The 23,991-nt window shown below is 41.0% G+C and overlaps 2 protein-coding genes across 5 annotated transcripts in view; one reads left to right on the plus strand and one right to left on the minus strand.

The window, feature by feature from the left end:
* Positions 1–20,301, plus strand: part of RTN4 (reticulon 4) — a 47,440-nt gene extending 27,139 nt beyond the window's left edge. For 3 of the 4 annotated variants that reach the window (XM_075147814.1, XM_075147811.1, XM_075147812.1), the window contains 6 exons: positions 7,682–7,889; positions 10,725–10,863; positions 16,719–16,788; positions 17,438–17,484; positions 18,735–18,793; positions 19,232–20,301. In XM_075147814.1, the coding sequence (XP_075003915.1) occupies positions 7,682–7,889; positions 10,725–10,863; positions 16,719–16,788; positions 17,438–17,484; positions 18,735–18,793; positions 19,232–19,274 (566 nt within the window). In that variant the 3' untranslated portion in view covers positions 19,275–20,301. Of the gene's footprint in view, positions 1–3,773; positions 4,018–7,681; positions 7,890–10,724; positions 10,864–16,718; positions 16,789–17,437; positions 17,485–18,734; positions 18,794–19,231 lie in introns of all 4 variants that reach the window. The other variant, XM_075147810.1, reaches the window with a different exon arrangement.
* Positions 20,302–20,880: 579 nt separating this feature from the next.
* The window catches only part of EML6 (EMAP like 6), a 119,684-nt gene continuing 116,573 nt past the window's right edge, over positions 20,881–23,991 (minus strand). The window contains exon 42 of the mRNA XM_075147809.1: positions 20,881–23,260. Within this exon, the coding sequence (XP_075003910.1) occupies positions 23,236–23,260 (25 nt within the window). The 3' untranslated portion in view covers positions 20,881–23,235. The remainder of the gene's footprint in view (positions 23,261–23,991) is intronic.

A 23,991-nucleotide genomic window follows, 5' to 3' on the forward strand; every position in this document is an offset into this window, starting at 1 on the left:
TTTGTAGCATGTATTTGATTGTGAAATGTATCCGAAGATGTAAGATCTACTTGTACTGTATGCAAAATTGTAAAAGCTGTAGGTTAAAATGGGTAAATATGAGCAATGCAGAGGAATAAATTATTTAGTAGGTGAAATAGCTTGTGTGACACTGCAGATCTTTTTCAGTCCTAGAGAGCATATTAAAGAACAGCTTGTTTTGGTATGCACTGCAGAAATACCAGCATAGTCTGAATTTAGTTGATGTTTCTTTAAAATTTGTAGATTATTAGTAATTTAACAATACTAACCATTAACTCGAAAGAATGTCGTGTCTGCAGTTCATATAGTTTAATAATTTTATGAGGAGAAATCGCATGCAGATTACAGCAGGGTGGTGGGGTTTTTTTTTGTTTGTTTGGCATAGCATGTTTGGAGTCTACCCTTAATCATGTTTGCTTTGGATTTTTCATAATTCTGTTGGATTCTAGGTAAAACTGTCTGATTTTTCAGAATTTACAGCCATAATATCAAATTGTTTTAGGTAAATAAGTAGCTAACCTTAAATTAGTGTGGTTCTGACCTTTGTTCCTGTAACCACCAATGGGAGATCACCAGTGTAAATCTCTGTGGATCATTATATTAGTGCTCAGTGTGTAAGAGTTTAAGCCTTATTTGAATATGTAATCTTCAAACTTTATCAACAAGACAAGCTCTAAAAAATTTTAATCATCTCTGGATACTTAAATATTTTCTTAAAGGGCCCTGTCACACTTGGTACTTGTACTTGTGAAGTTTTCCTCTTTTTTTATAACTGTTGTTCAAAATCTATGTTTTTTTCCACTTGGACAAAATTGCCAGCTGTCTAGAATCCATAGAATGCTCTATCAGAACCTAAATATGTAGCAAAAAAGCCCTGCAGGGGAAAAAACTTTGCCCCTGCAAAAAAGTTTCTAAAAGTTCTAATCTTTCATTAAAGGGCTGTAAAATATTAGGAAAAAATATTCTGCAGTGTTTAGTAATATGTTCTTGATGTGTAACTGGTTTAAATGTTCAGCACTCCATACGTCAGGCCTGAAATTCTTGGGGTTGGGAAAAAACAAAATTAAAGACAGGTCCGAAGGTTTTTGTAAAAATTGAAAGGCAGGTTTCCTTTGGGTATTCAGGCCCAGTTTCCAGGTTTTCTTCTACAACCTGACGAGCAGGGTTGGTGGTGGTCTGTCCTTCACTGCAACTGAAAGCAGATGTTTCTGAGCCTAGAATTTGAGGCCTTGAGAATAATGGAGTCTTTCCTGGTTTAAAATTAATGAATTGCCCATCATGAGCATGCCTGTACGGCACACTTGGGAGGACTACGCTAACCAGTGCAAGCCGTGCTGATACAGCTGCACGGTGGCCAGTAACGTGGGGTGTATGCACTTGCCTTCTTTGCAAAATGTAGACCTGGCTAGTGTGTAATGGAACTGGCCCCAAATGAACAAAGCAAACCTGAACGTGTCCTACGTGCATATTTTGTGCTGGTATAACTGTTTCAAGCAGGGTTTTAAATTCCTCTTCTCCCCTCTTTGTTTTTACATAGTGACATCCCCTTAGGTGGAGGAAGCTGGTTTAGTGCCCATTTCTCCCTCTGAGGAAGTCCCTACTGCCTTGAGGTTTGATTATAATTTAACTTGTAGAGAGAGAGTCTAAAAGAAAACGGAAGCAGAGCAAGAAAGGTTTCTGGGAAAGCAGAAGAGTCTGGGGTTCCTCTCCTTTTGCAACTGTTCTTGAAGACTGGTTTAGTTTGCATTTGTTTCTAACGAGACGAAGATGCCTTGTTTTGTGTGTTCTTCCTTAGGTCAGGCTCCAGTGGCGTGGAAAATGATGGGTAAAGTTCAGGGACTGATTACACTATTCATCTTGCCCCAAAATAAATATAGAAGCAAATATTGCAACATGCTTCTTTCCATGCCAAAAAATAACCTTAAAAAATGTAATGATCAAATCTAAAACCAGAGAAGAGCCAAAAGAATGGTTCATAGTTAGACTTTCCAACTAAAGCACTGCTTTCTAATTAATATAATCCTAAACTTAGTTTTGGTCTGCATGTTTCTTGTGCTACAGCCGTAGTAGTTGAGGAACCAGCATAGTGGAAATGGTATAACCTGTGGTATTGATGAATACCTGTGGTATTGATCATCTAGATGGGCAGGATGAAACAGGTTTACCCTGCGGATGGCATGCCTTTAGCACTTTTCAAGACAGGCAGTCTTTACATGGAGTAATTGGTACTAAAATGTCTAACATTTATTTATTTATTTAATTTTCAATTATTTCAGTGAATTCTCAGGTTTTAATGGCTGAATAATGCTAATGGTGGGATGAACACCACAGCTATACTCCCAGGCTATGCCAGGATTGTTTTTTCTTTTTATTCATGTGCTGAAAATCTGTCTGAATTCTGGTTCAGATTAGTTAAATGCTGGAAGAGGTTGCATAGGCTTGTGCAGCCCTTGAACTTTTTAAATTTTTATCGTGAGTAATCAGGGCTTTGGAATGGTTTTCCCAGTTCGTACATTGTGTGCACATGCATGGGTATAGGATTAAGTAGAAAGGAAAGAAAAATACTGCTTTGGCTCATTAATAATTGTTAGATAGTATTTGCATTTTTGGGGGACAATCTGGTAGTGTTGGATTTCGTTTTCATTCCAGCATGTACTTTGTGAAATCTGTATCACTTTTTCTTGCTAGGGATTGAGGGGCAGATGTGCCAAACCTGAAATGCATGTGATGCAGACTCGTTTTCTGACCTTTGGGATCCAGTTAGACAAGCCTGTCAGTCCCACTGGACGTGCCCCTCCTTTGTAATGTCTGTCCCTAGGACAGGGAAAGCTCTGTTGGTTGAAGTCAGCTCCACGTGCTTGGCACCACATGGAGTCATGCTATAACCACCCAGTTTTACCAGCCTGGGGTTGTTTTGTTGTTACTGACAAGGTGGTCAAGGACCAAACTGGCTTCCAATGCATCTGATCAGGGTAAAACGAGGCTTAAATTCTGTGGCCCAGTCTGTAAGTGCTTCTGCTTAGGATGGCCGCCATGATTTTAAATGGTCATTCTGATGTGGGAAATCTTGAAAATGTCAAACCCCAGTCTACTGATGGTGCTTGGGCTTGGCAGACTTGGACCACTGGATGGGTTGGTGGTTTCTCCTTGGGGTTGGTCTATATCCAGCTGGAGCTGCCCCACACCGGGCTTGACCAGGCTTTGAAAGTGAAACTGCAGGGTCAGATCTTGCCTGCTTGATACTCAGCATAAAAGATCAGTGGCAACCCTGAAGATGACTGTCATGTGTAAATATAAAGTTTATTTAGCATAACGGGAAAATGCCTCTCTAAACAGAAATTAACAGCAATTTGCCTATTTGTGGTCATGGTCTAGAGTTAATTCTCTTCATAGCAGCCTGTATGGTGCTATGGTGACAGTTCTCACCGTGCACTTCAGATGCATTTGAAAGCTGCCCACTCTCAAGACTTCTATTAAATTTCTGCATTAGTACAACGCTGGCTGTTCTTAAATGGATCCAGAACAGGCTCTTACTTGTGCTTCTACACTATCTTTACTATTATTCGAAGAACATAAAGAATTTCTGCTTACCTTTCAGACTACAGAAAGGTTCCAGTGTAACGGCTGTTGTTCATACAGCGTTTGTAAATCGTACACTGTTTGCGTTTTTTTAACCTTCCTTCTCCTTTTATACAAACAGCCTTTCTTTGGCGCTGAAACCCGTTTTTTGTTTGGTTCTAAATACTGGATAGAGAGCAGTTGTCCATTGTGAAGGCGAATCTCTCGCGCCGCAGCTGCATTCCAAGGACTTAGCGCAGAGGCAGCCATTGGCGGGGGCCGGCGAGGTTTCGCGCTGGCTGGCGGCGAGGCGAGGCGGCAGGCAGTTGCGTCTCTGCCGACCTCCGAATGCCCTAGCAGGAAGTGAAAAGGCGCTGGGTAGTCAGCTGTGCAAGATCTGGGTGCATGCAGGCACACTCAAGATGGATGCCAAAATGGGTTAGTCCCTTTTTCTTGGTTTTCTTTAATAGGCGTGAATTAAACTCGCTTGTAGATCTCGAGGCTTTTAATTTCTTTTTCTAAAAAAAAAAAAAAAAAAAAAAAGAGAGGGTGACTTGGTTCAGGTTTTTTTAAAAGAGGATTTCGGGTTAAATGTATTAAGCCATTTGTTTTTGTCATCAAAAAACAATATGAATTGTTCAGTTTTAAGTTAAATGTCCGTGAAAGAAAGAAAAAACTTTAAAAAAACCCCAACCAAACAGTGATAAACCTATCACGGCACTTGCTTTAAAAGCAAAATGTAATTGGATGAGTTCTGCATGTAAGGCACGGATGCTAGCAGTACTATTTTTAGACGTGCCAAGTGACAGTTCGTGCTTACCAAATGTAGGCAGCTGTTCTTGCTTTAGAATAGGCCTGGAATACTTGCATTAAATGCATGAGATTATAGTTCATGTTGTAGAAGATAAAGCTTAAAACGGTTTCCATGAGGAAAGATACTGCTTGGCAGGGCTGTTCCTGAGAATTGGTTGGGTTTTTTGTTTTTCTGTTTTTGTTTTTTTTTTTTGTTGGTTTTTTTTTTTTTTTAATCTGCTGTGAATATCTTGTGTATAAGTTAAAGGCAGAAAGCTGCTTCTAGTAATGCTTTTAATCTTCTCTTTACTTTAGAAAGAAATGCAAATACCTGTTTCTGATCAATTGGAGAATATAAATCAGTTTCATCACGTACTCTCTTGGACTGAAAATTACAAATCAGTTTTTCAGTGACTTTTAACACTGAATTTCCCCTGGAGGAATTTACAATGAAACAAGATACATATGTCGTTAAGCTGAGGCTGGTATGGTAGTTCTCCAGATGGAGTGGAGACAGCGAGGAAAAATGCTTCATGTGCAGCTTAACTCTGGTCTGGGAGGTCCTAGCTGGGGGGGTTCTTACTGATTACTGAGAACAAAAGACTTGAAGATGGGTCGCTGGAGGCCATTTGGCATTCGTGGTATGCTTTAATTCCAGCAATTTACCTTTGTTTTTTATGTTTTAGAAATGGTCATACAGATGAATTACTGTCTTTACATTCCTTATAACTGGGTTCAGGTATAACGCGTTACTGCTTGTAATGAGTGATTTCCTATGAAGCAGTAAGAACGCACTATCAGCGGAGACGCTTTAAAACTGTGTTTCAGAGGAGGGAGTATCTCATTTACAGAACTAATGCCATCTGCAAACGGAGAGGAGTAGGGCTCGTACTTCGTGTGTCATGTGATATGGGAGCAGCACCCAAATTTGAATGTATGGATGCTCAAATTGCAGCGTATAAAAATAAATAGAGTTTCAGTATTTGAGGCAAATACACAGAAAGAAATGAGTTTTTTCAAAGATTTCTTGCATGATTTAGGATCACAAAATCCACCGACTTTTTTTGGCAAGACTGGTTTTGAAAATCTCACCCATTGGAGCTCAATTTAGGTTTACAGTTTACAACGATTTTTAGGTCAAGCTCACAATTTAGTTTGTAAGCTCCTTTTATATGCTAAACACCTTAATGTAAGGTGTCCAGAGACACTAATAGACACATTTGTGATTAGAAGCAAAGCCAAAGAAACCAAAGAAAACGTTAAATTCAGGGATTATAGCCCATACAAAAGGAATTCTACGATGACTTGATTTTTTTTGCTTGTTTGATTTTTACAAATAGTAAAAAAAAGTAGTCTTGCTTAGAGCTTCATTTGTTTGACAGGGAAAATAGAAGTGCAGCTTTGTAACATGAGGAGACCCAGGGGAATAACAGGTCAGCAGGGTGCATGGGTAGGTTGGGCTGCAATTTGACGAGGACTTCAGTTCTGAGAGCTGGAGTGTCACCTCCTTCGGTTGGCTGCTCTATCTCTCACCCCATATGTTTGTGGGGTCACATGGTGAACTGCATCCAGAATCTGATCTGGCTGGCTGCTTAGTTTTTGTTTTGTTTTTTGTTTTATTTTTTTTTTTGGTGCAGTAGTTGTCCGTGGCGTACAGAAAACCAGGCTGGTTCTGTGTGTGGGCCATGCAGAGGAAAGGAGTGGGATTGAGTGGTGGTGGAGGGGTGAGGCTGTTTATTTCCACAGCAGTTTTGGTTTATGACAAATTTAAGATGTTCGTGCAACTGTAACCTGATTCTGTCTGTAGAGCTTCAGCAAATTTCTGCTGAAACGTGAATTAAGTATTTGGATAAAATATTTTGCATTATGAAAATGGCGGCTTTAGGTTTCTGACCAGGGTGTTCATCTTTCCAGCGCCTGCTGCTCAGTACAGTTTCCCTACGGAAATAATAAGGAAAGGACTTCAGCTTCTGAAATGCTGTGGAGTTGCACCATAGCCCCAGTGGCATTTTCATGTTGCACCTACAAAGGGATTTTGCGGACTTTGCCCTACAGAGGCTGCTAAATCTTTAATGTTGGTGCCTTACCACATTTTCGTCTGTAAGAAGTAATAGTCAAATGTTATTATTTAATTTTCTTTTGCAGTCATTCAGAGTAAGAATCTGTTATGAATTTGTGACATGCTGTTTTACAATTAACTTTGGTGATGTTTAGGATGAGATAGGATTGCCAAGCTTGTGTTGTCATAATTTTTCTATCATTTATTTTGAGTTCTGTATCTAAAAATTCTTATGTTATTGCTATTAACAAGCAGTTTTGAGGAATTTGAGCAGAAGAGGAATTTGTTCTTGTGAAAATCTAATCAGTTGTGGAAGTAGAAATCATGAAGAATGAGTTTTATTGGGTATCTCACCGTGAAGTATAAAACTAGACTAGATGCCCCTGCCCAGTTCTGTACTCAGCAGTGGAGAATGACGTTTGCAGATTTCCTGAGTTCAGTGAGGAAATAACCGGATGCAACTGCACCTCAAAACAAATCTGCAATGGATGTACTAAGCCGTTACCTATGACTTGTGCAAGGGTGTAGTTTACTTGAAAGAGTGATGCTAAAAATCGGATAATACTGTGTTCTCTCATGAGGGTCGCTTAAGGAAAAAATAAACTTGGTTTACAAATGAAGTATTTTGCATTGTAGCACAGCAGATTTAGCCTGGATTGAAATTTCAGTGAGATTATTCTCTCTTGATGGCTCAGTCTGTCACCCATAATCAACATTATAAACTCCCATGGGAATGTCTTCAGTCAAAAGGAAACAAAATGAACAGTTAATGAGTCCTGAGCAGTGCCTTTGCCTCTACCAGACTTGCAAAGATATAATGGTTTAGAGATCTGTTAGTGTCTTGTCATTTGTCCTAACGGGGAATTGGAATCAATCTCTTCAGTGAGTGACCTCCACAAAATCCACAAAAATAAGATGAAATGAAGCACAAACTGCTGTGGTTCTGGTGCAGAATACAGCACAGCAGTTGAAGAGATTAATTCTGACATTGCTTAAGGGCAGAACTGTTCTTAAATTTTAGCAATTACGTTTGAGGTAATCCTAATAAGAATAATCCCAATAATCGGAAGTCCAATGCAAAATCAGTGCTAAAATAACCTATTCCTAGTTGTAATTTCAGCTCTGGTTTGACAGTGAGATCGCGAGTTCCGTTCTTGATGACTCTCAGCAGTCAAATGAATCACGTTTTACTGTTTTCATATGGATGCAAAAGGTATCTTGTTCTAATTTCTTACCTTTTTTAAATTTTAGTTGTTGACCTCCTTTACTGGCGAGACATTAAGAAGACAGGAGTGGTGTTTGGTGCCAGCTTGTTCCTGCTGCTTTCATTGACAGTGTTCAGCATCGTGAGCGTGACAGCTTACATTGCCTTGGCCCTGCTTTCTGTGACGATCAGCTTTAGGATATACAAGGGAGTTATCCAGGCAATCCAAAAGTCTGATGAAGGCCACCCGTTTAGGTGAGATTTTTCTTTTAATTGAGAATAAGTGTGTTGTTTTGGGGAACAGCAGTATTGGTGCTCTTAGAAGCAGTAGATGACATATGCCGTAATATGTTGCATAATAATGTAAATAGTCTCTGTACTGAAAAATCTGTAACCCAGCCTATGACTACTCTTCTTTCAGTTTTTCTCAGTAGGCATACACAGTGGTAAAGAAAATGAATTGAGCACTTGGTACAGGGGATTTCCCTGGGAATGCTAGGGAATCTTAAGTTACATCAAAAAAAATCTATATACTCCAGTCTAATGGAGTAATATGTGCATTCTAGAATGGTATAGTCTTCAGAATGTGAACCAGTGGCTGATGACGTACAAAATTTTAAGAATACTTAGGAGATGCGGTACTTTAATGCAATATATTTAGAAAAAATCAGAATAAATGTAGCAGAGGATACTTTTATTTTTTTGGAACGTTTTTTTAAGAATACTCTTAAAATTTATGTTTCGTAATGTAGCAGCATAGCTGTGTTCTCCACATGCGAGGCTGCTTTGTCATCAGCAGAATCCAGGTTCATTGCAGCCTGCCCAGATCAGAAATCCAGAAACTTGGACTCTGAATTCCAAGACGTGAGGAGTTGAATCATAGGATTAATTTAGGTCCTCAAAGGGGACCTCTGAGCTCTGTGCTTTAAGTGATGAGCTAAGTCCTTGGGGCATACCGTGTGTGCACTTCCTTGCAGTGTGGGAATACGGTATCCGTGGTATTCATCCTTTCTGTGTAGAGTACAGCAGTGCCCATTATTGCAGAGCTGCGTCTTAAGAGAAATAAGAACTTATTAATGTGTTAGAGTAATTACTAAGAGTGCATGTTTCCTGTTTCCGTACCAGCCCTATCCCACACTGCTCGGACTTGCTTCTCTCTTTATTAATCAATGAAGTGGTTCAATCTCAATTTCCCCTGCACCTTTCAGAAACTCCTGCTTGCCCTCCTATTTACAGCTCTCTTACTAATTTTGTGGTGTTTCCAATTATTCTCGTTCCCTTCCTCTCATCTTCAGTAAGGCAAAGTAAAATGTTTTCTTGGGTTTACCTCCATTCCTTCCTGATTATGTGTAGTGGCTCATTTATCCAGCTGTGGGTAAAAGGAGTATTTGCTGGAAAAAGAGGAGTATTTGCTTTCAAGCTTAGATCTGGTATTAAAAATACATCTGAACAATTGGGAACAACATTCAGTATAGCAGTATGAAATATATATCTTTTGTAAACTTAGTGTTTTGATTTTTTTTTTCCCCCCCAACCATCAAGCCTTGTATGGCCATCCTTATTCACCCTCATTAGGGTGAATAATTCCCAGTTGGAATCCTGTTTGCTCTGTCTACCCAGTAGTGCTCTTCAGTATCCAAACAGCATTTCCAAGTTTACCAGTTAAGTTCTTTTTTAGCAAGATCAAGCAAAACTTGTTCTACTTGTCCCCTTTCTGCAGTTTGTTTCTAAAAATACTGATATTCATAAGAAGCTTCCAGACATTCTTGTCCAACATACCTGGTTGCTTACTTTTTATCTACGTAGCTTCAACTACAAGAAGGATATTTTTACTTGAATTTAGTTTGACAGTGAAGAGCACATCCATGAGATCAATTTGATTTCTGATTCAGGTACTGAATGTCTTGCTGATGAGTTGAGAAGGGTGTGCAGATTCAAGCCAAGTGTGCATAGCAGAATGTAGCCTTGAAATGGCCGCCCTCTGTAGTTACCGTTTGAAGTATTTTAATTTGTTTTGGACTTGCCACAAGGCCATGTTTAGCTTTGCCTTAAATGACATGCATAGGAGCCTCCACTGTGCATTTTTTATTTTTAAAAAATTCAAACAAAACCACCCCAAAGCAGAATCCCCCCCTAAATGAAAGTAAAAGTTTAACAACTGTGGTAACTGTAAAATGAGTGCCCTATTACAGATGTGCTGCATTGCTCCTTCTCCCTCCAACATGCAAATTAGATAAATAAATTACTCTATATTTAAAGAGTCTAAATTGCCATAGCCACTGCAACTACAGATAAAAGTTGCAGTGTAGTGGAAAGAACGCTTAACCACATAGGAGCTTAAATCTATCTGTTAAAAGAACTGCTGTCACTAACTGTAAGAAATTTTTTTAGCAAATGATGAAAAACTTGCTCATTTTCCCGTACCTTAGTGTGTTTGTTACAGCTTAATGGCAGTTTCAGAAGTGCCTGCCAGCGGTATGAATGGATATGTTGCTTTTGTAGGATTTTTTCTGTGTGAGAAATGTAGGAATCTCGTAGAATATTAGGCCGCCTCATACAACAGCAAAAACAGAGAATGCCACACACCCCGTGCCCCCCCAGACTGTCTGTCTCTCATTTTTTAAATACACATTGGCCTTACTAGTGCAATAAATGACAGCATATGCTGAGGAGTAGGAAGAGACTTCATAGACCAAGCAGCGTATGTGTCAGTGGTGCTGGACACCGTTTTGGCCACTCGCTAGCCTTGTCTGCTCACACACACGCGTTAGCCAGCGCACCTTTTTGCCTAGTCCAGGTGGGACTGTCTGTGTGACTCAGTAAATGCACTAGCACAACATAGCAGTAAGAAAGAAACGTCTTTTCTTTTCTCCTAAGGGGTTGTGGTTTTTTTTTAAGGTTCACTTTTACCTTCTAAGAATAACTTAGGTTAGTTCTGTTCTACCCTTTAGGCATTCCTCGTACGGTGAGGTTTTTCTCTTTATAAGATAAAAAGAACGTATGTTGATGCTGTATATTTAACATATAACGTGTTGATGCTGTTTGGCAGCACTGTTACAGCAAAGTTTCATAAGCTCTTCTTTCTTGCAGGGCTTACTTGGAGTCTGATGTAGCTGTGTCTGAAGAGCTTATTCAGAAATACAGTAATGTTGTGCTTGGTCACATTAATGGCACGGTCAAAGAGCTGAGACGTCTCTTCCTAGTCGATGACTTAGTTGATTCTCTGAAGGTAAGTTTACTTCAGCTGTAGATACAGCAGCCTTGTGTAAATAGATTCCTTGCTGACCTGGCTTAGCAAAGCCCACTAGTCCTTACAAACTTGAATGAACAATGGCACCTTTGGCTCCGTATAAGTAAATATTGAGTTTTAGTTTGCTTGTTGGAAGTACTAAGCCTTTTTGTTTTTCAAGAAGTATAGTTTTCTGTTAGCCACACTGAGTTGAATATAAAGTGCTGCGTGCAGTAATAGAGTGGATAACTTTACCTGTACTTTATTTTGACAGTATAATAAAAATGAGCGGAAAACCGAAGTAAGTTCTGGCTGCATGCAGTTCAGCTGTTACACCTCCTCGCTGGTGCTTAACAGCAGAAATCTTTTAAGAAAACAAGACATCGGGCATTCAGAATTTGTTGCTAACATATATCTCTCCCTCTTGAAAAATCTATGTTTTGGGCTAGACTGGCACAGTCTGGTTTTGTTTTGTTTTTCTATTTGTTTCTGTACTGAGACTAGCAAGTGGTTAGTGTACAGTTACTTGCCTTAACAGTCGGAGTTCTTGTGTCCACCTTTTCGCTGGAAGAGTGGGGGCCGAGCGGTGCCCTTGTTTTACTAGGAAGGCGGGAAGGTGGACACCTGGTTCAGTCCCTGGATTTGGGTGTGAATAGCTGCTTCTTTTAGCGACGCAAATTACTGAAATGGGTTTTGCAAGTTACTCTATCTCAAGTGTGCAGTACTGCCTAACAGAGATCTTGAATATGTCCAAGTAGTATTTAATGGGATTTATTGAAGGTGGCAGAGCAAAACTGACAGTGAAGAATAATAATTTAAAAAAAAATTGGCTGAAAACCCTTGTTTTGTTCTGTGAGAATTATATTCTCTCCTTTCAAGCTAATCGCCTTTCTTCGTTTTTCAAACAATTGTTTCCTTTACTGAGTACAATGTGTTGTCCATTTCTTTTTCAGTTTGCTTAATCTTCTTGAAATAAAGTTGCATTTTCCTCCAGTAAATCCCTTACTTAGTGCTTTGTAAAGTCCTTTGAGTTGTTGTGAGGTTGGGGGAAGGGGTTTCTAGTGAAACTTGGAGAAAAATAGGAAGGCTGTAAAACTCTCTGTTACATTTGTGGAATAGAAATCGGAGGCAGAGCTCAGGATCTTACCCAGAGTTTCTAGATCCAGTTTCTCATTATGCTCCAACTTAAACACAGAGTTTGTGCCGGAAAAGTTGCACCTGATGCTGTGCAAGTCTCCTGCAGTAAGGGTCCTTTCCCTCTGGAGAAAGGAAAGGTTATAAGACTGTTGGGTTGTTACCCAGGGTCTGCTGCTCGTGATAAAGATTCATTTTCTTAGAAGGGAAAGAGGAGATGGGGTATTGGCCTGGGGTTTTGTGCAATAATCCTCCTGCTCCTAAAAGGTTGTGCAGTAAAAGTATTTTTATGAGGTGGCTGTGCATTCTTATTTTCTGGTCATTTTTCTGGACGTGATTGGTACTGCTGCAGTCATTTTATGGCAAAATAAGGCCGTTATTGTCTGTGCCTTGCCAGTGTTTCCACACAGGGATTGCATTTTGGTGGCTAAATCCTCTCACCACTGCCCATGCCTTCATGCTTAAGTGACCAAGTACTTAGGATTCATCTCTGCAGCATCTCAAGGCCACAGCCTTGACCAAAAGAATTACTGTTACATGGCTAGAATTGCATTTTGAGAACTTAAACTTGGTGTGCGAGGGAGAAAAGGAACGTATTCTTCGTTTATTGTGTTTTTTAAGAGCATTGAGTTTCAGTGTTCAAAGAAAAGTTACTTTGCGTAAGTTGTGTTTGGATCTGATTAAACAACATCGCAGAAAAACTTGCAGTCACAAGATCACTTGTATTTCTTTAATAATTAAGCCCTTTGTGGTACGTTCCTTCATCTGACTTATAAGAATTTCCACACCATTTGTTTGGAGATCACAATCCCTTGCAGTAAAGGAAAAGGAAGCTGTGAACAGCCAACTGCTGTTTCAGTTAACACTGTTTTAAAAATTAGGCCTTTCAGAGGAATTATGTCAGAAGTAGAGTTAATATCAGTCAGAATGTCTTCAAGGCACTCTAATCACTTTTAAAATACTATGGTAATATAGGAAAGACATGTTGATTCAGCTGAACTAATTCATTCCCCCTCTCGTCTTCTGACATTTCAAACGTTTTATGTAGGTTAATTAGTCTAATTTATGGTAGTTGGGAGCAACCCTTATATGAAACCAGTGAATGTCAGGGGAGTTCACAAGCACAAGTTACTGATTTTGAAGAGTTTGTGCTTGAGGAGAACATTTAAGATGCTGGGGCTTTATGTAATATAACAGCCCTGGTTTAAAAAAAAATAAAAATACCTTGGCTCGTGTAGTTTAAACATCTTCACTATAGGAAACAGCATGTTTGTGTATAATTAAAGTTACAGAGCTTTAATGTAGAAAATGTCTGCAGGTCAGTTTATTGTACGTAATAGTTCTGGCTGTAAAATCAGTCTTGTTAAGATTTTTTTCTTTTTTATTAAACAATGCTTCAGTCATGGAAGTCTTAAAATGGACTCTAAATATTTATGCAGCATGAGGAGAAGTTCCTCACAGCTCTTGAGGAGCGATTCCAGAGGAGCCCTTGCCAGAGAGTCCCAGGAGAAACTGCACTTTGTCCTGATAAACAGCAATCTAGTGCTTCACCCCCAGCTGCGCAATGGTAGCCGTTCCGACACTGGGGCACAGTTGCTTTCAATTTGTCATTGCTCAACTGGTGTTTTGAGAAACAGAGCTCTTTGCTGTATTTGAACTATTTTATTGTAAAGAAACGGATATATGGACATTTCTGGATTTGCCCTTAAATTGCAGTATGCTTTGGGTACTGGGGAGTCATTAATCGTTGGAATGAGGTAGGCAAAAACTTGATTCAGTCCATCAGATATACTGGGTTTTTTACTGGTTTACGTATCATTGTAACGTTCAGGCTGAGCTTGGGCCCTGTGCTTTCCTCCTGTCCCGAGTGTGTGAGAAGAGCAACATTATCTTTGTAGGTCAATCCTGGGTTGCCTTCTGCTTTTTTTGTCTTAGAGCTTTAAGTGTTCAGACGTGTTTCAGGTAAGCCTTTTTGCATTTGTAAGGTTCTCTGAGTTTGTCTCATTTCTAAGGAAAAATAGAGACCAATACAAAATAGAGACCAACACGTAAATGTGGGATTGAGATCAACTCCACTTAATCCCGGGAGTGTTGTTCTAACTGCCAGAAGTGTGTGAAGAGAGAAGGGGTTGTGGGAGAGGGGTTCTGAGGTTTTTGCTGAACTTCGTTTGCTTCGGTAGCCCCAGCTTTCAAAGCGGCTGTCCCTTACTGACGCGGCAGAGAGAGGGGTGGTCTTGCTGGGCTCGGTGGTTCCCTCTCCCGCCCAGTGTGAATAAGTGAAGTGGATTAAAAACTGGACGCGCAACACAGTTCATCGTTAGACCCTGATGCTGCTCTGGACGGACTTTAGGAGAAGCAAAGCCTGTGTCAGTCAAATGTTAACTCCTGGATTTTGATCTTTCTTGGGCCATAAATTCAATGCTCACTAAATAGGATGGGATAGTTGTGATAATTGTTGGACTTTGGGATTGATTCGTATCTGTTACCCCTCTGCCTACATAAACTCACATTTTCTGACTTGGTCATAGTCTTCAGCGATATTACTAAATGTTCACCTGCCCAGGGTGGTGCTTAGCTTCGTCAGTTGTGTTCATGCAGAGCAGATCTTGGATAGCTGTCGGGATGCTTTGCTGTGTGTGCTTGAAGCTGGCATATTTAGTTTACTGAATGCACAGCCTGCAGGAGAATGGTTCTGAATCATCACAGACTTGGGGGCTTTTTGCTGTGGTTGTAGTTGTTGACTTTCCTCCCTTCGCTGGGGAGGGGGACGTGCTGCATGTACAGACTTGCTCTGAAAGGAAAGTATTTGCTCCGTTAAAATGTCTTGTGCAAAGAGGCAGGCAGCCAGCTCTCGGCCTGGCATTGCGGAGAGCAGAACTGGGCCAAGGTTTGAATGAATCATGCGGGAGTTTAGAGAAATCTGCTTTATTTTTCTCGATAAACCTGCCAAAATCCTTCAGTGGGAATGCAGTTGATGGTAACATGGCAGCCTTGTCTGAGGGTTAACTTTGTGCCTCTGGTGCTGCTTGCGTCACATCTAGAAAGAACTGACAGATAAAGAACTGCATCATTTGCAATTAATCCTACTGAATTTTGAATGGGATCAGCTTTGAATGAAGCTCGTGAAGTAAACTTCATTTTAGTACAGAGGTCATGCAATTAAACTTGTATTGATTGTCATGCCCTTATCTTATTGCTGGCTGTTGATTTCCTTTGGTTTGGATATTTTGCATCTTATGAGGAGCTAAAAATGGATTTTTGGATGCATAACTTCTGCGTAACTCAGCTACAGGCTAGATCCTTGCCCACACCCACAGTCCTTCAACATGCGTTTTTTTCTTTCCAGTGCTTTGTACCCATCTTTTCCTTGCGTGTATCTCCTGCTTATCGGAGTGCTTCACCTTCGGTTGTTAACTGTGCCCAGATCTTCTCTCCCTGATGCCAGCAGCAGCCTCCACGCCATGTCTGTCCGGTGTTTTGCAGTGTCTTGCGCAGAAAATAACCAGACGTGCTTAGTTTATTAAAGGGCTGGGCACCTCGTCGGTGTGCTCTGCACAATGCAAAGCGTAATTCAGTGCTTAGCGAGAAATAAGCACTGGTAAATCCCCTATGTCTGACATCCAGATCCTGGCTTCTGCTCAGTTCCTTACGGGCTGTGCAACACTAGAAGAAACCGGCTGATTTTTCCTGGGGAGGAATCCTACACAGAAATAGAGCTGGCAGCCTTCGGCCCCCTCCCACCCGGTATAGGTCAGAGGTGTGCTTGGGACACTCTCCACCTGGCAGAACGCTGAGGGGCTTGAACTTGTGCAGATCTTTGTGCAGAGCTAATGAAGCGGAGCGGAGCCTGTACACGCCAGGGGAGCCGTGGAAGTGCAGTCAGCAGGGTGGCGGTGGGGGAGGAACAGCGTCTGGGTACGAGTTAGGGGCCGGGATACGAAATTATGGCAGTGCGTGAGGGTTTAGGTGTCTGTTGACAGAAGGGACGTCTTTGCTGCTGAATTTGTCTCTGACTTAGAGCCAGCTTCCATTTTATGGCACTGTTGACTTCTCTCTTTCCTGAATTTTTTAGTATCCAAAGCTCCTATGTTTTTTTAAGGAAAAAAGTCAATTAAACCAACCTTGCCACGTTACCTTCCAGAAGGTTTTTGCCCCAGTGTGACAGAAACCTCTGCCTAGTCTAGTCAATGGTGCATTGAGACCTTTGCTGAGCTGAAGCGTGATTGTGATAGTCTGGTGCTGCAGCCCCGGAGTGGATGCGCTCGTATGTTGGCTGCTGGGCTACCACTCAAACAAACGACTTGCTTGCTTTCTGGGTCTGTCACCGAGCGCTGTGTCATGCGCCAGCCCTTTAACTGCTCGCTTGCCTGTCTTGTTCCATCTCTTTGAAGGGTGGGAGGTAGGAACTGTGTTTGCCCATCGTTACCAAACCCAGGGTTGGAAGTGCTGTACAAACACAGAGGGCGTTGAGCAGCCGCCGAGTCCTAACAGCTTTTGGTCACTGCTGACCTGGGCTGAATCCGCAAGAGGCCACATATCCTATTACTGAACCCTTCAGCCATCTTATCACTCATCTATAATTACGTGAGCCTACAAGGCTGAAGTGGAGTTTGGGGCGTTTTAGTTTCGTATGTGTGTTTAGAGAAGTTCTCTCACTGCTCTAACGAGTATGTTCTGGTAAGACAGACTGTGGGCTGACATGCTGTTTTTTTCCTTTTTAGTTTGCAGTGTTGATGTGGGTATTCACTTATGTTGGTGCCTTGTTTAATGGTCTGACATTACTGATTCTGGGTAAGTGTTTTAAATTGTGTTAAGTACCTGCCATACAAAATAACCCTGGAGAAGCACTGAAGTCTGCTCGGTACTGTGAGGCTATTCCTGTGTTCCTGAGAGTGTAGCCATATGTAGGATGTTGATAACACTGCAGAATGGATCATTTTGAATTGCAGTGTTGAATTCCTTGAGATTGCTGATTTTCCAGACATTGTATCATTTAAAGCATGTTCTGTTCTGCTTGTCCCTGTCAGGGTTAGCCTTACTTGAATATGATTGCTGTATTGTGACTTTGGAGGAGGTACAAAATAGGCTCTGGCCATGTCCTGCTGCAGGTAGTTTTGCATCCCAGAGCAGGCTGGCTTCAGGTGTCAGAAACCGACTGACGTTGGGGGAACCTGAGCATCCTTTCTGAAGAATTTGCATAACCCACAGTGAAAAAGTGAACTGTGACCAAACTTGCTGTACTGTTAATGAGACCTGGAGAACAGCCCAGCTTCTCCTTAGTAGGGATTATTAAATTACCAGCCAACAATTTTTGTATGTGGCTTAGTTCTTTTTCTTGTACCTTTTTGAAAGAAATGTCAAGGTGTGAAAACTAGTCATTGTTTTACCTGAACACCACCCCTTTTGTCAATATTTATACCTTTGATGTGCTCTTTTCCAGCTTTGATTTCGCTCTTCAGTGTTCCTGTTATTTATGAGAGACATCAGGTGAGTGTTTAATACGATTCATTAAATGCTTTATAAAATTAGCTCTATTGAAGCAAAAGCACAAGCGAATAAGACCAAAATTCATTTCAGTCTTCTAAAGCCTTTAAGTCGTGGGCCTTTAACTAGGAGTCAGTGCCAGGGCCAAGAGAAGCAAGTCCACTTTGAAGTCCAGAGCGCGCGTACTTTCCCCTCCTCCTTTCTGGTGGAAGTGTAAGAAGGCTTCCCCAGCAAAGAGTTGCAAAAAAGGCCCGATGAACTTGGAGGCTTCTCTCCTCTGATCCAGATTTGGTCAGGACTAACGCAGCAGTAGGCACGGTGCGTTAATCCTGATGTAAGGACTTCTAAAACAATTTCTGAAGAAACCTCTTTGGAGCTGATATTCAGGATTCGTGTCCTGAAGCCCTGTGGAATTTGTAGCCCTGGCAAAAACAGGAGGTGGGGGACGCTCGGCACAGTCCGGTGCTTCTCCTATGGAGAGACTAATGTAAAAGAAAGAGGTAAGAAGGAGCCAAAATAACATGTATGATTAAATTTTAGCAGAGCAGGGACTGTCTTCAGCAGGTCATAGCACAGGAGGGGGAAGCCAGCTCTGGCTTAGCAGTTCCTTCTCCTCTTTCAAAAACAACGCTGCTGATGGAGGCCAGCCTGGGCCTTAGGCAGGGGGGAGGAAGGGCACTGAGCAGATGGCGGGGCCTCTTGGGCTCCTCTCCGAGCTCCTAGGAAAGAACAAAGTACTCTGCAGTGAAAGGAAATCCTGTAGCCCCGAGGAAAGATGATGGACAATTTGTGTGGCTTAACCCGGGCTCCTCAATCCTCTCGACGAGCTGAAGGCTGCTCTCCGAAGGCGTAAGCTCTTTAACAGGCCCAGCCCACCTAAGCCGCTTTCCTTCTCCGCGGTGCCCGGAGGAGGCAGAGGAGCCGGCGGCCCCTCACCGAGGGCCTTGCTTGTGCACCCTCGCGCCGGGGCAGCCTTGAGAAGACGGGTTTGATGGGACGTTCAGAAGCCAGGGATGAATTTATGTGGGTACTTAGCCGCTATTCCCTGCTGTGGTGTGCGTTCCCGGAGGCAAACACTGGCATGTGCTGTGGCTGAAGCCGCGGGAGCTCTGGCACCGAACACAGTTGAGCCCCTTCCTTCCGGCAGCGGTCTTTCGTGTAAAGCGCGTCGTGGGGCGGTGTGACTCTGCCTTCTTCTGCAAAGTAACTGTTTGTAAGAGCTGGTCTCTAACACCTGTCATCTTCCATTTCAGGCCCAAATTGACCATTATTTGGGGCTCGTGAACAAGAATGTCAAAGATGCGATGGCTAAGTGAGTTGGTTTTTTCTGTGTTTTGTTTTGTTTTTTTAATTTCACTTTATAAATAATGTTTACAGTTTTTAGAGAGTGTGTGTAGTACTCCTGTATATAACAATTGCATTACATGGGAGGAAAAAGTCCTTTGTTTAAATTCGGAGTGGTTATGAAATCAGCTCCTTTCTTGCTGATGCTGTTGTTAAGTTAATCCTATATTATTTCTAATACAAATCTGTGTATTTGAAACCATTAGTGAAACCTGAGGCCCTCAGCAGTTGTAATTGAGGAGTGAATGGAGACAAATTTAGCAGTTTCATTGGTTTCTGAGTGTAATAGTTTTGTGTTGCTGTGATAATTATCTTCACGTATTGCTGTTTAGACTATGTTTATACCTCCTTTTTTTTTGTTCGTTACTCAAAGGCTGTCCTTTCTCCTCTCCTGTTCCTCTTGTAGGATCCAAGCAAAGATCCCTGGGTTGAAGCGCAAAACTGAGTAAAAAGCCTGAAGCAACTTATCGATAGGAAGTTCATCTTTTAAGGGGGAAAATACTCATTTGGATTTACATGGGGAGGGTCAGGGAATAGCAAGCCCCTTGACATTGCAGTGCAATTTCACAGATCTTTATTTTTTAGCAACGCAGTGTTTGAGGAAAAATAACTGTTTTGACTGCCATGTGTTTCATCATCTTAAGTATTGTAAGCTGCTATGTATGGATCTAAAACTAATCATCTTTCTTTATCCTGTGTGCAGCACTGGCTAATACAAAAGATTTGAGAAAGCTGTACATTTTGCTTCATCAGAGGTAGTCCCTGCTGCGTTCCAGAAGAGGTAGTGCAGGTGGAGCGGAGGATAACACTTCCCAGTTTGTGCACTGTGTATGGTCTGTGTAGATTGATGCAGATTTTCTAAAATGAGATGTTTTAGAAGAATATACCATTTTAGCAAGTTTTGAAAAATCTTGCCTTTTTGGTATGAGTATAGCTGTATTGTGATTTCATTGTTTTATCAATTGCCAATATATATATATATATATATGTGTTTCACAAAGCTTAGATCTTTCAGCTGCTCCACAGTGCTTCATACTTCAGAGAATTGACTGATTTCTGGACTAGCTCCATAGCACACAAGCTTGAAAAACTAAAATGTCTCTTTGAACACTAGCATCTGTTTAAAAAAAGCAAGAGATAAATGAACAAAGGAACCTCCACATATATTAAATGAAAACTACAGCATACACTTTGTTGCACAAACGTACAGTAGTTGATTTTGAGCAAATAATTCTACAGTCTCTCAAACTCTGATAATCTGTGGACCGAATATCTAATGCTGCAAATGTTGTTTGGAAACTTAAAACCTTGTTATGCAAGAAATGATAAATGAAAATTTATACACTTGCAGTTTAAGCTGTATTGAACTAAGTCTGTGGAATGCATTGTGAAATGTAAAAAAAAAAAAAACAAAAAAGAAAAAAAAAAACCAAACAAAAACCCCAAGTATCAATAAAGCTTATAGACATAAAATAATATCGGTATTTTGCTTTCTTGAGGCAAGTTTAATATATTTGTGTTTATTTTAAGTTCATCGTGATTAAATATCCATTGTACATGGTGGTGGAAATAGTTTGTCAGACGTATAGCAATGTGAGTAGATGGATTTTTCATGATACCTTTTCTTTTCGTATGTGCAGTGTGAAGCAGTTTGTTCGGTTCCAGTTACAGATTTGATGTCCCGAATAGCTGTGTCGGCCGGCGATGCTCAGTTCGGCGCGTAGTTCTTGTAGCGCAGCTTCTTGCCTGCCGCGAGGAGGCCGCGATGCTGAGTACTGAAGGCCCCCGTTGTTACCACTGCCAGCTGCGCCGACAGCTCAGTGACACGGGGGTGACGGTGTCAGACGCCACTTCAGTGTTGTGAGTTGGTTATTGACAATTGTGACAGATGAAATTTTAGATTCTGCTAAATGAAGTGAAGATCCTTGGTTCCTTTTATTTTTGAGACAATAATGTATGATGCCGTATTCTAGTTTGAAGGGAATTGTAAGGCAAGTCCCAGTAACCTTTTCAGATCAACTTGCTGAATCTGATATTTAAGAGCTGGACATTGAAAACTTGTATCCAAATTTATTTGAGACACAGATTTTAAATTAATGGCATCTTAACCATTGAAAAATAAATTCATGCACTAATATTTTAGTTTACAGTATAATATATCATTACTTCTGAACATTTTATACATAGAGCCAAACCATATAAACATACAAATTTTAAGTGTTTTCCTGACAGACACTATTGCTTTAAGATATTTTTCACATCACCATTTATTAATTCATTCTGCCACGCAACTGGTTTTATTTGGGATACAATCAATGTGAAAGGAAGGCAAACGTTATTACAAACATAGGCAAAGGAGGTGCTTACTGACATCACCACCTAACGTGATTACATTATTTGATCAAGAAGGTTTCTTTAAAAAAAAGACTGCATAGGGACTCTTATTGTGTATCTGACAAACTGATCTTCTGTATAGTAATATAAGGCATTAATAAATTCAATTTTAAAAAAAGGTGATTCTTTGAGGTTGCTGAAGCACTTTTGTGTGTTAATGTACATCGATCCACTCCTTTAACTGGATATTCGTTGCATCCAACAGCTACCTTTTTATGCAGTGGGCATCAGAAGTGGATTGGCAGGAAGTTTCCACAGTTCAAAATTGTATTTTCCTGAACTGGGACTAAAGCACTATTTAACGTTTCTTTTCAAAGACTACATGTAAGTCTAAATGTTTTATTTTGGCCTTTTATTTCTTTTACTTAACAAACAGTCTTTATAAAGGAAAGGTAATTTCAAAATAATGGATGTTGTTCCATGCCAGAAATCTCAAAAATCTTCTGTTTTGACATTGCCCACACTTTCTGTTCTTTTCTAAACAAACAGTTTCATTGGAAAAAGTTGAACATACTTTTCTTTCTCTAATTCCACTGTCCCTGTAGTTTTTGGTCTTGACAAAATGTTCGTTAACAAATGTTTAACAGCTTTACTTGCCTTTTGTGAACGTCTGCTCGCGGTCTCCACTTCCACGTGGAGGCAACTCTCATCTCAGCTGCCTGCTGCCCTCCTGCCCCACGATCCCACAGCCCAGTCACAGACGAGGGGGCTGCACGAGAAGCAGTGGTGGGGAGAGGAGTCCAAATTTAGCAAAGATTATGCTTTTCTCAAGGATAGGTAAATTTTCTGGTATCAGAATGATTTATTTTCTACTGGTAAGCAGCACGGGACTAGCTGCCTGCTGGAGAGTACATGCAGTCCCTGCTAGCGCTGTACCACTTTGGATGTCTTCAGGAAGCCCCTCCAGAATGGGAAGAATGGGAAATAGTGATTCTTGGAAGCTTTTAAACCACTTCTTAAATACACTAGAGGGCACTGCCTGTGGAAGTAGTTACCTATAAAGCACATTTTCCCACAAATAGGGAGAGTGCAGGAACACCTGGGGGACAACTTCCTCATCACTTGTGTTCAAATTTCCTTAACAAGTCTCTCCATACTCTCTCCCCCCCCTACTCACCGTTTGAGTTAAGCTTCAAATTCTGGCTGCAGTCAAGTTACCATCACAAACCAATTGTGAACAGCTTATCAAGAGGTGTAATGCCAGCAGGAATTTGTCCTTATAACCGCACATAGCTTCTTGTCTTGGAAACGTTTGGGAATTCACTTGTGAAGGTATTAAAAACCAAAGCAGAAAACGGGGATAATGTAAGTACACATCTGGAAAAGGTGTTAATGGTTAGCCCTCCTCTGTGTGAAAGTTATAGCACCGTATGTTGAAAGCAACTGGTGGGAGGCAAGACTGTAGCCCATACTACTGGAAAATTATTCAAAGGCACTTCATGGATAGAAAATTTTGCCAAATATATATATATATTTAAAAATAAAATGGACTTAAAAAATGATAGTTTGCTCCTTTGATTACTGAAAGCTGAAGTGTGAACCCCAGCATGCTCATTAAAAGCTTGCAGTTTTACTCAGCACACCAAATCTGAGTTTTAAGCAGGTGTGGTTAAAAAACACCCAACTTTCTTGAACAAATGTTCAAGCCATAAATTTTGAAATTATGCAAATTAAAGGGCCCAGTGGTTTTCTCAGTGTGCTCCCTTTTCAGACATGGTTTGAATAACACAGTATTAGGCAAAAGCAGCTTCGTGAGTGAACTGTTCATCACTTTGGCCTACCCAGGTTACAAAACGATTCCCCTTTCAAACTTCAGCTTCCTTCTCAAGGATATCGGTCTTTCAAATGCAAGATCACATTCACATTCAGTAAATTTATATGAGTAATCTGAAAATGTGTAATCTATGCAGCATCGTATGGAAGTTACAGCAGCCAAAGGGATAGAGGCATTCATGGCTGTCCAGTCCAGAGCAGTCACTTGGTGGTGGCAGTAGCAGCAGCAAGAAGAGTCTCCTTTCAAAGACATCGCCATACAAATACACTACAAAGAAATTAATTGACAGCATAGTTATTTTTCTGAGTAACTTGATGACAACCTTGAGCATATCATACTAAGAGAGACAGGCTGTGTTAAACATGTACGTGGCTATAAATGTAGATTTACCAGCAAGATGCCAGGAAAAGCAACGTGAAGTCCTGGAGTTACTCGACAAACACCAGCACTCGAATGCACTTCCTTTTCTCAGGAGAGAGTTAAAGCATCGTAACTAACTAGCACCTGTGTGTTTTAGTGAAGGCCCGGAGGTTGGAAATGCTATTATTTTACCCTGTATACTTATACTTTGAATCAAGAAATCCTCATCGTTACTATATAGTCAAAATTAAGGCAGCTGATAAGCTTTTCTGAGTTTATGTAACATCGAGCCTGCAGGTTGAGAATTGAGGTATATGCAGCCCTTCTTCCTATGCAGCTGCTTTTTGATCTGACTGAGCTTCCTGCTCGCCCACTGTGCAACCCCTTTTTCAAAGAAAAAGACTTCGCCCCCCCACCTTTCTTTCTTTTTCCCCCAAAGTAGAAAATGAAGACCTCTGCTTTGGGGGGACTAAATTTGAGGAAGAACTCATCTCGTGCAATGGGAGGAGAGTTAAATTCACTGCACGGTGTTGGACAAACGGAACATAACGCCAGTACCTATGCTGCAGGCACTGCAGGCTGACTGAGGGGAGCCTGGTGTCATGAAACGTACATCAGTAGCTTTCTGCTTCTGGAAA

This window comes from Calonectris borealis, chromosome 3 (assembly GCF_964195595.1).
Source record: "Calonectris borealis chromosome 3, bCalBor7.hap1.2, whole genome shotgun sequence".
NCBI lineage: Eukaryota > Metazoa > Chordata > Aves > Procellariiformes > Procellariidae > Calonectris > Calonectris borealis.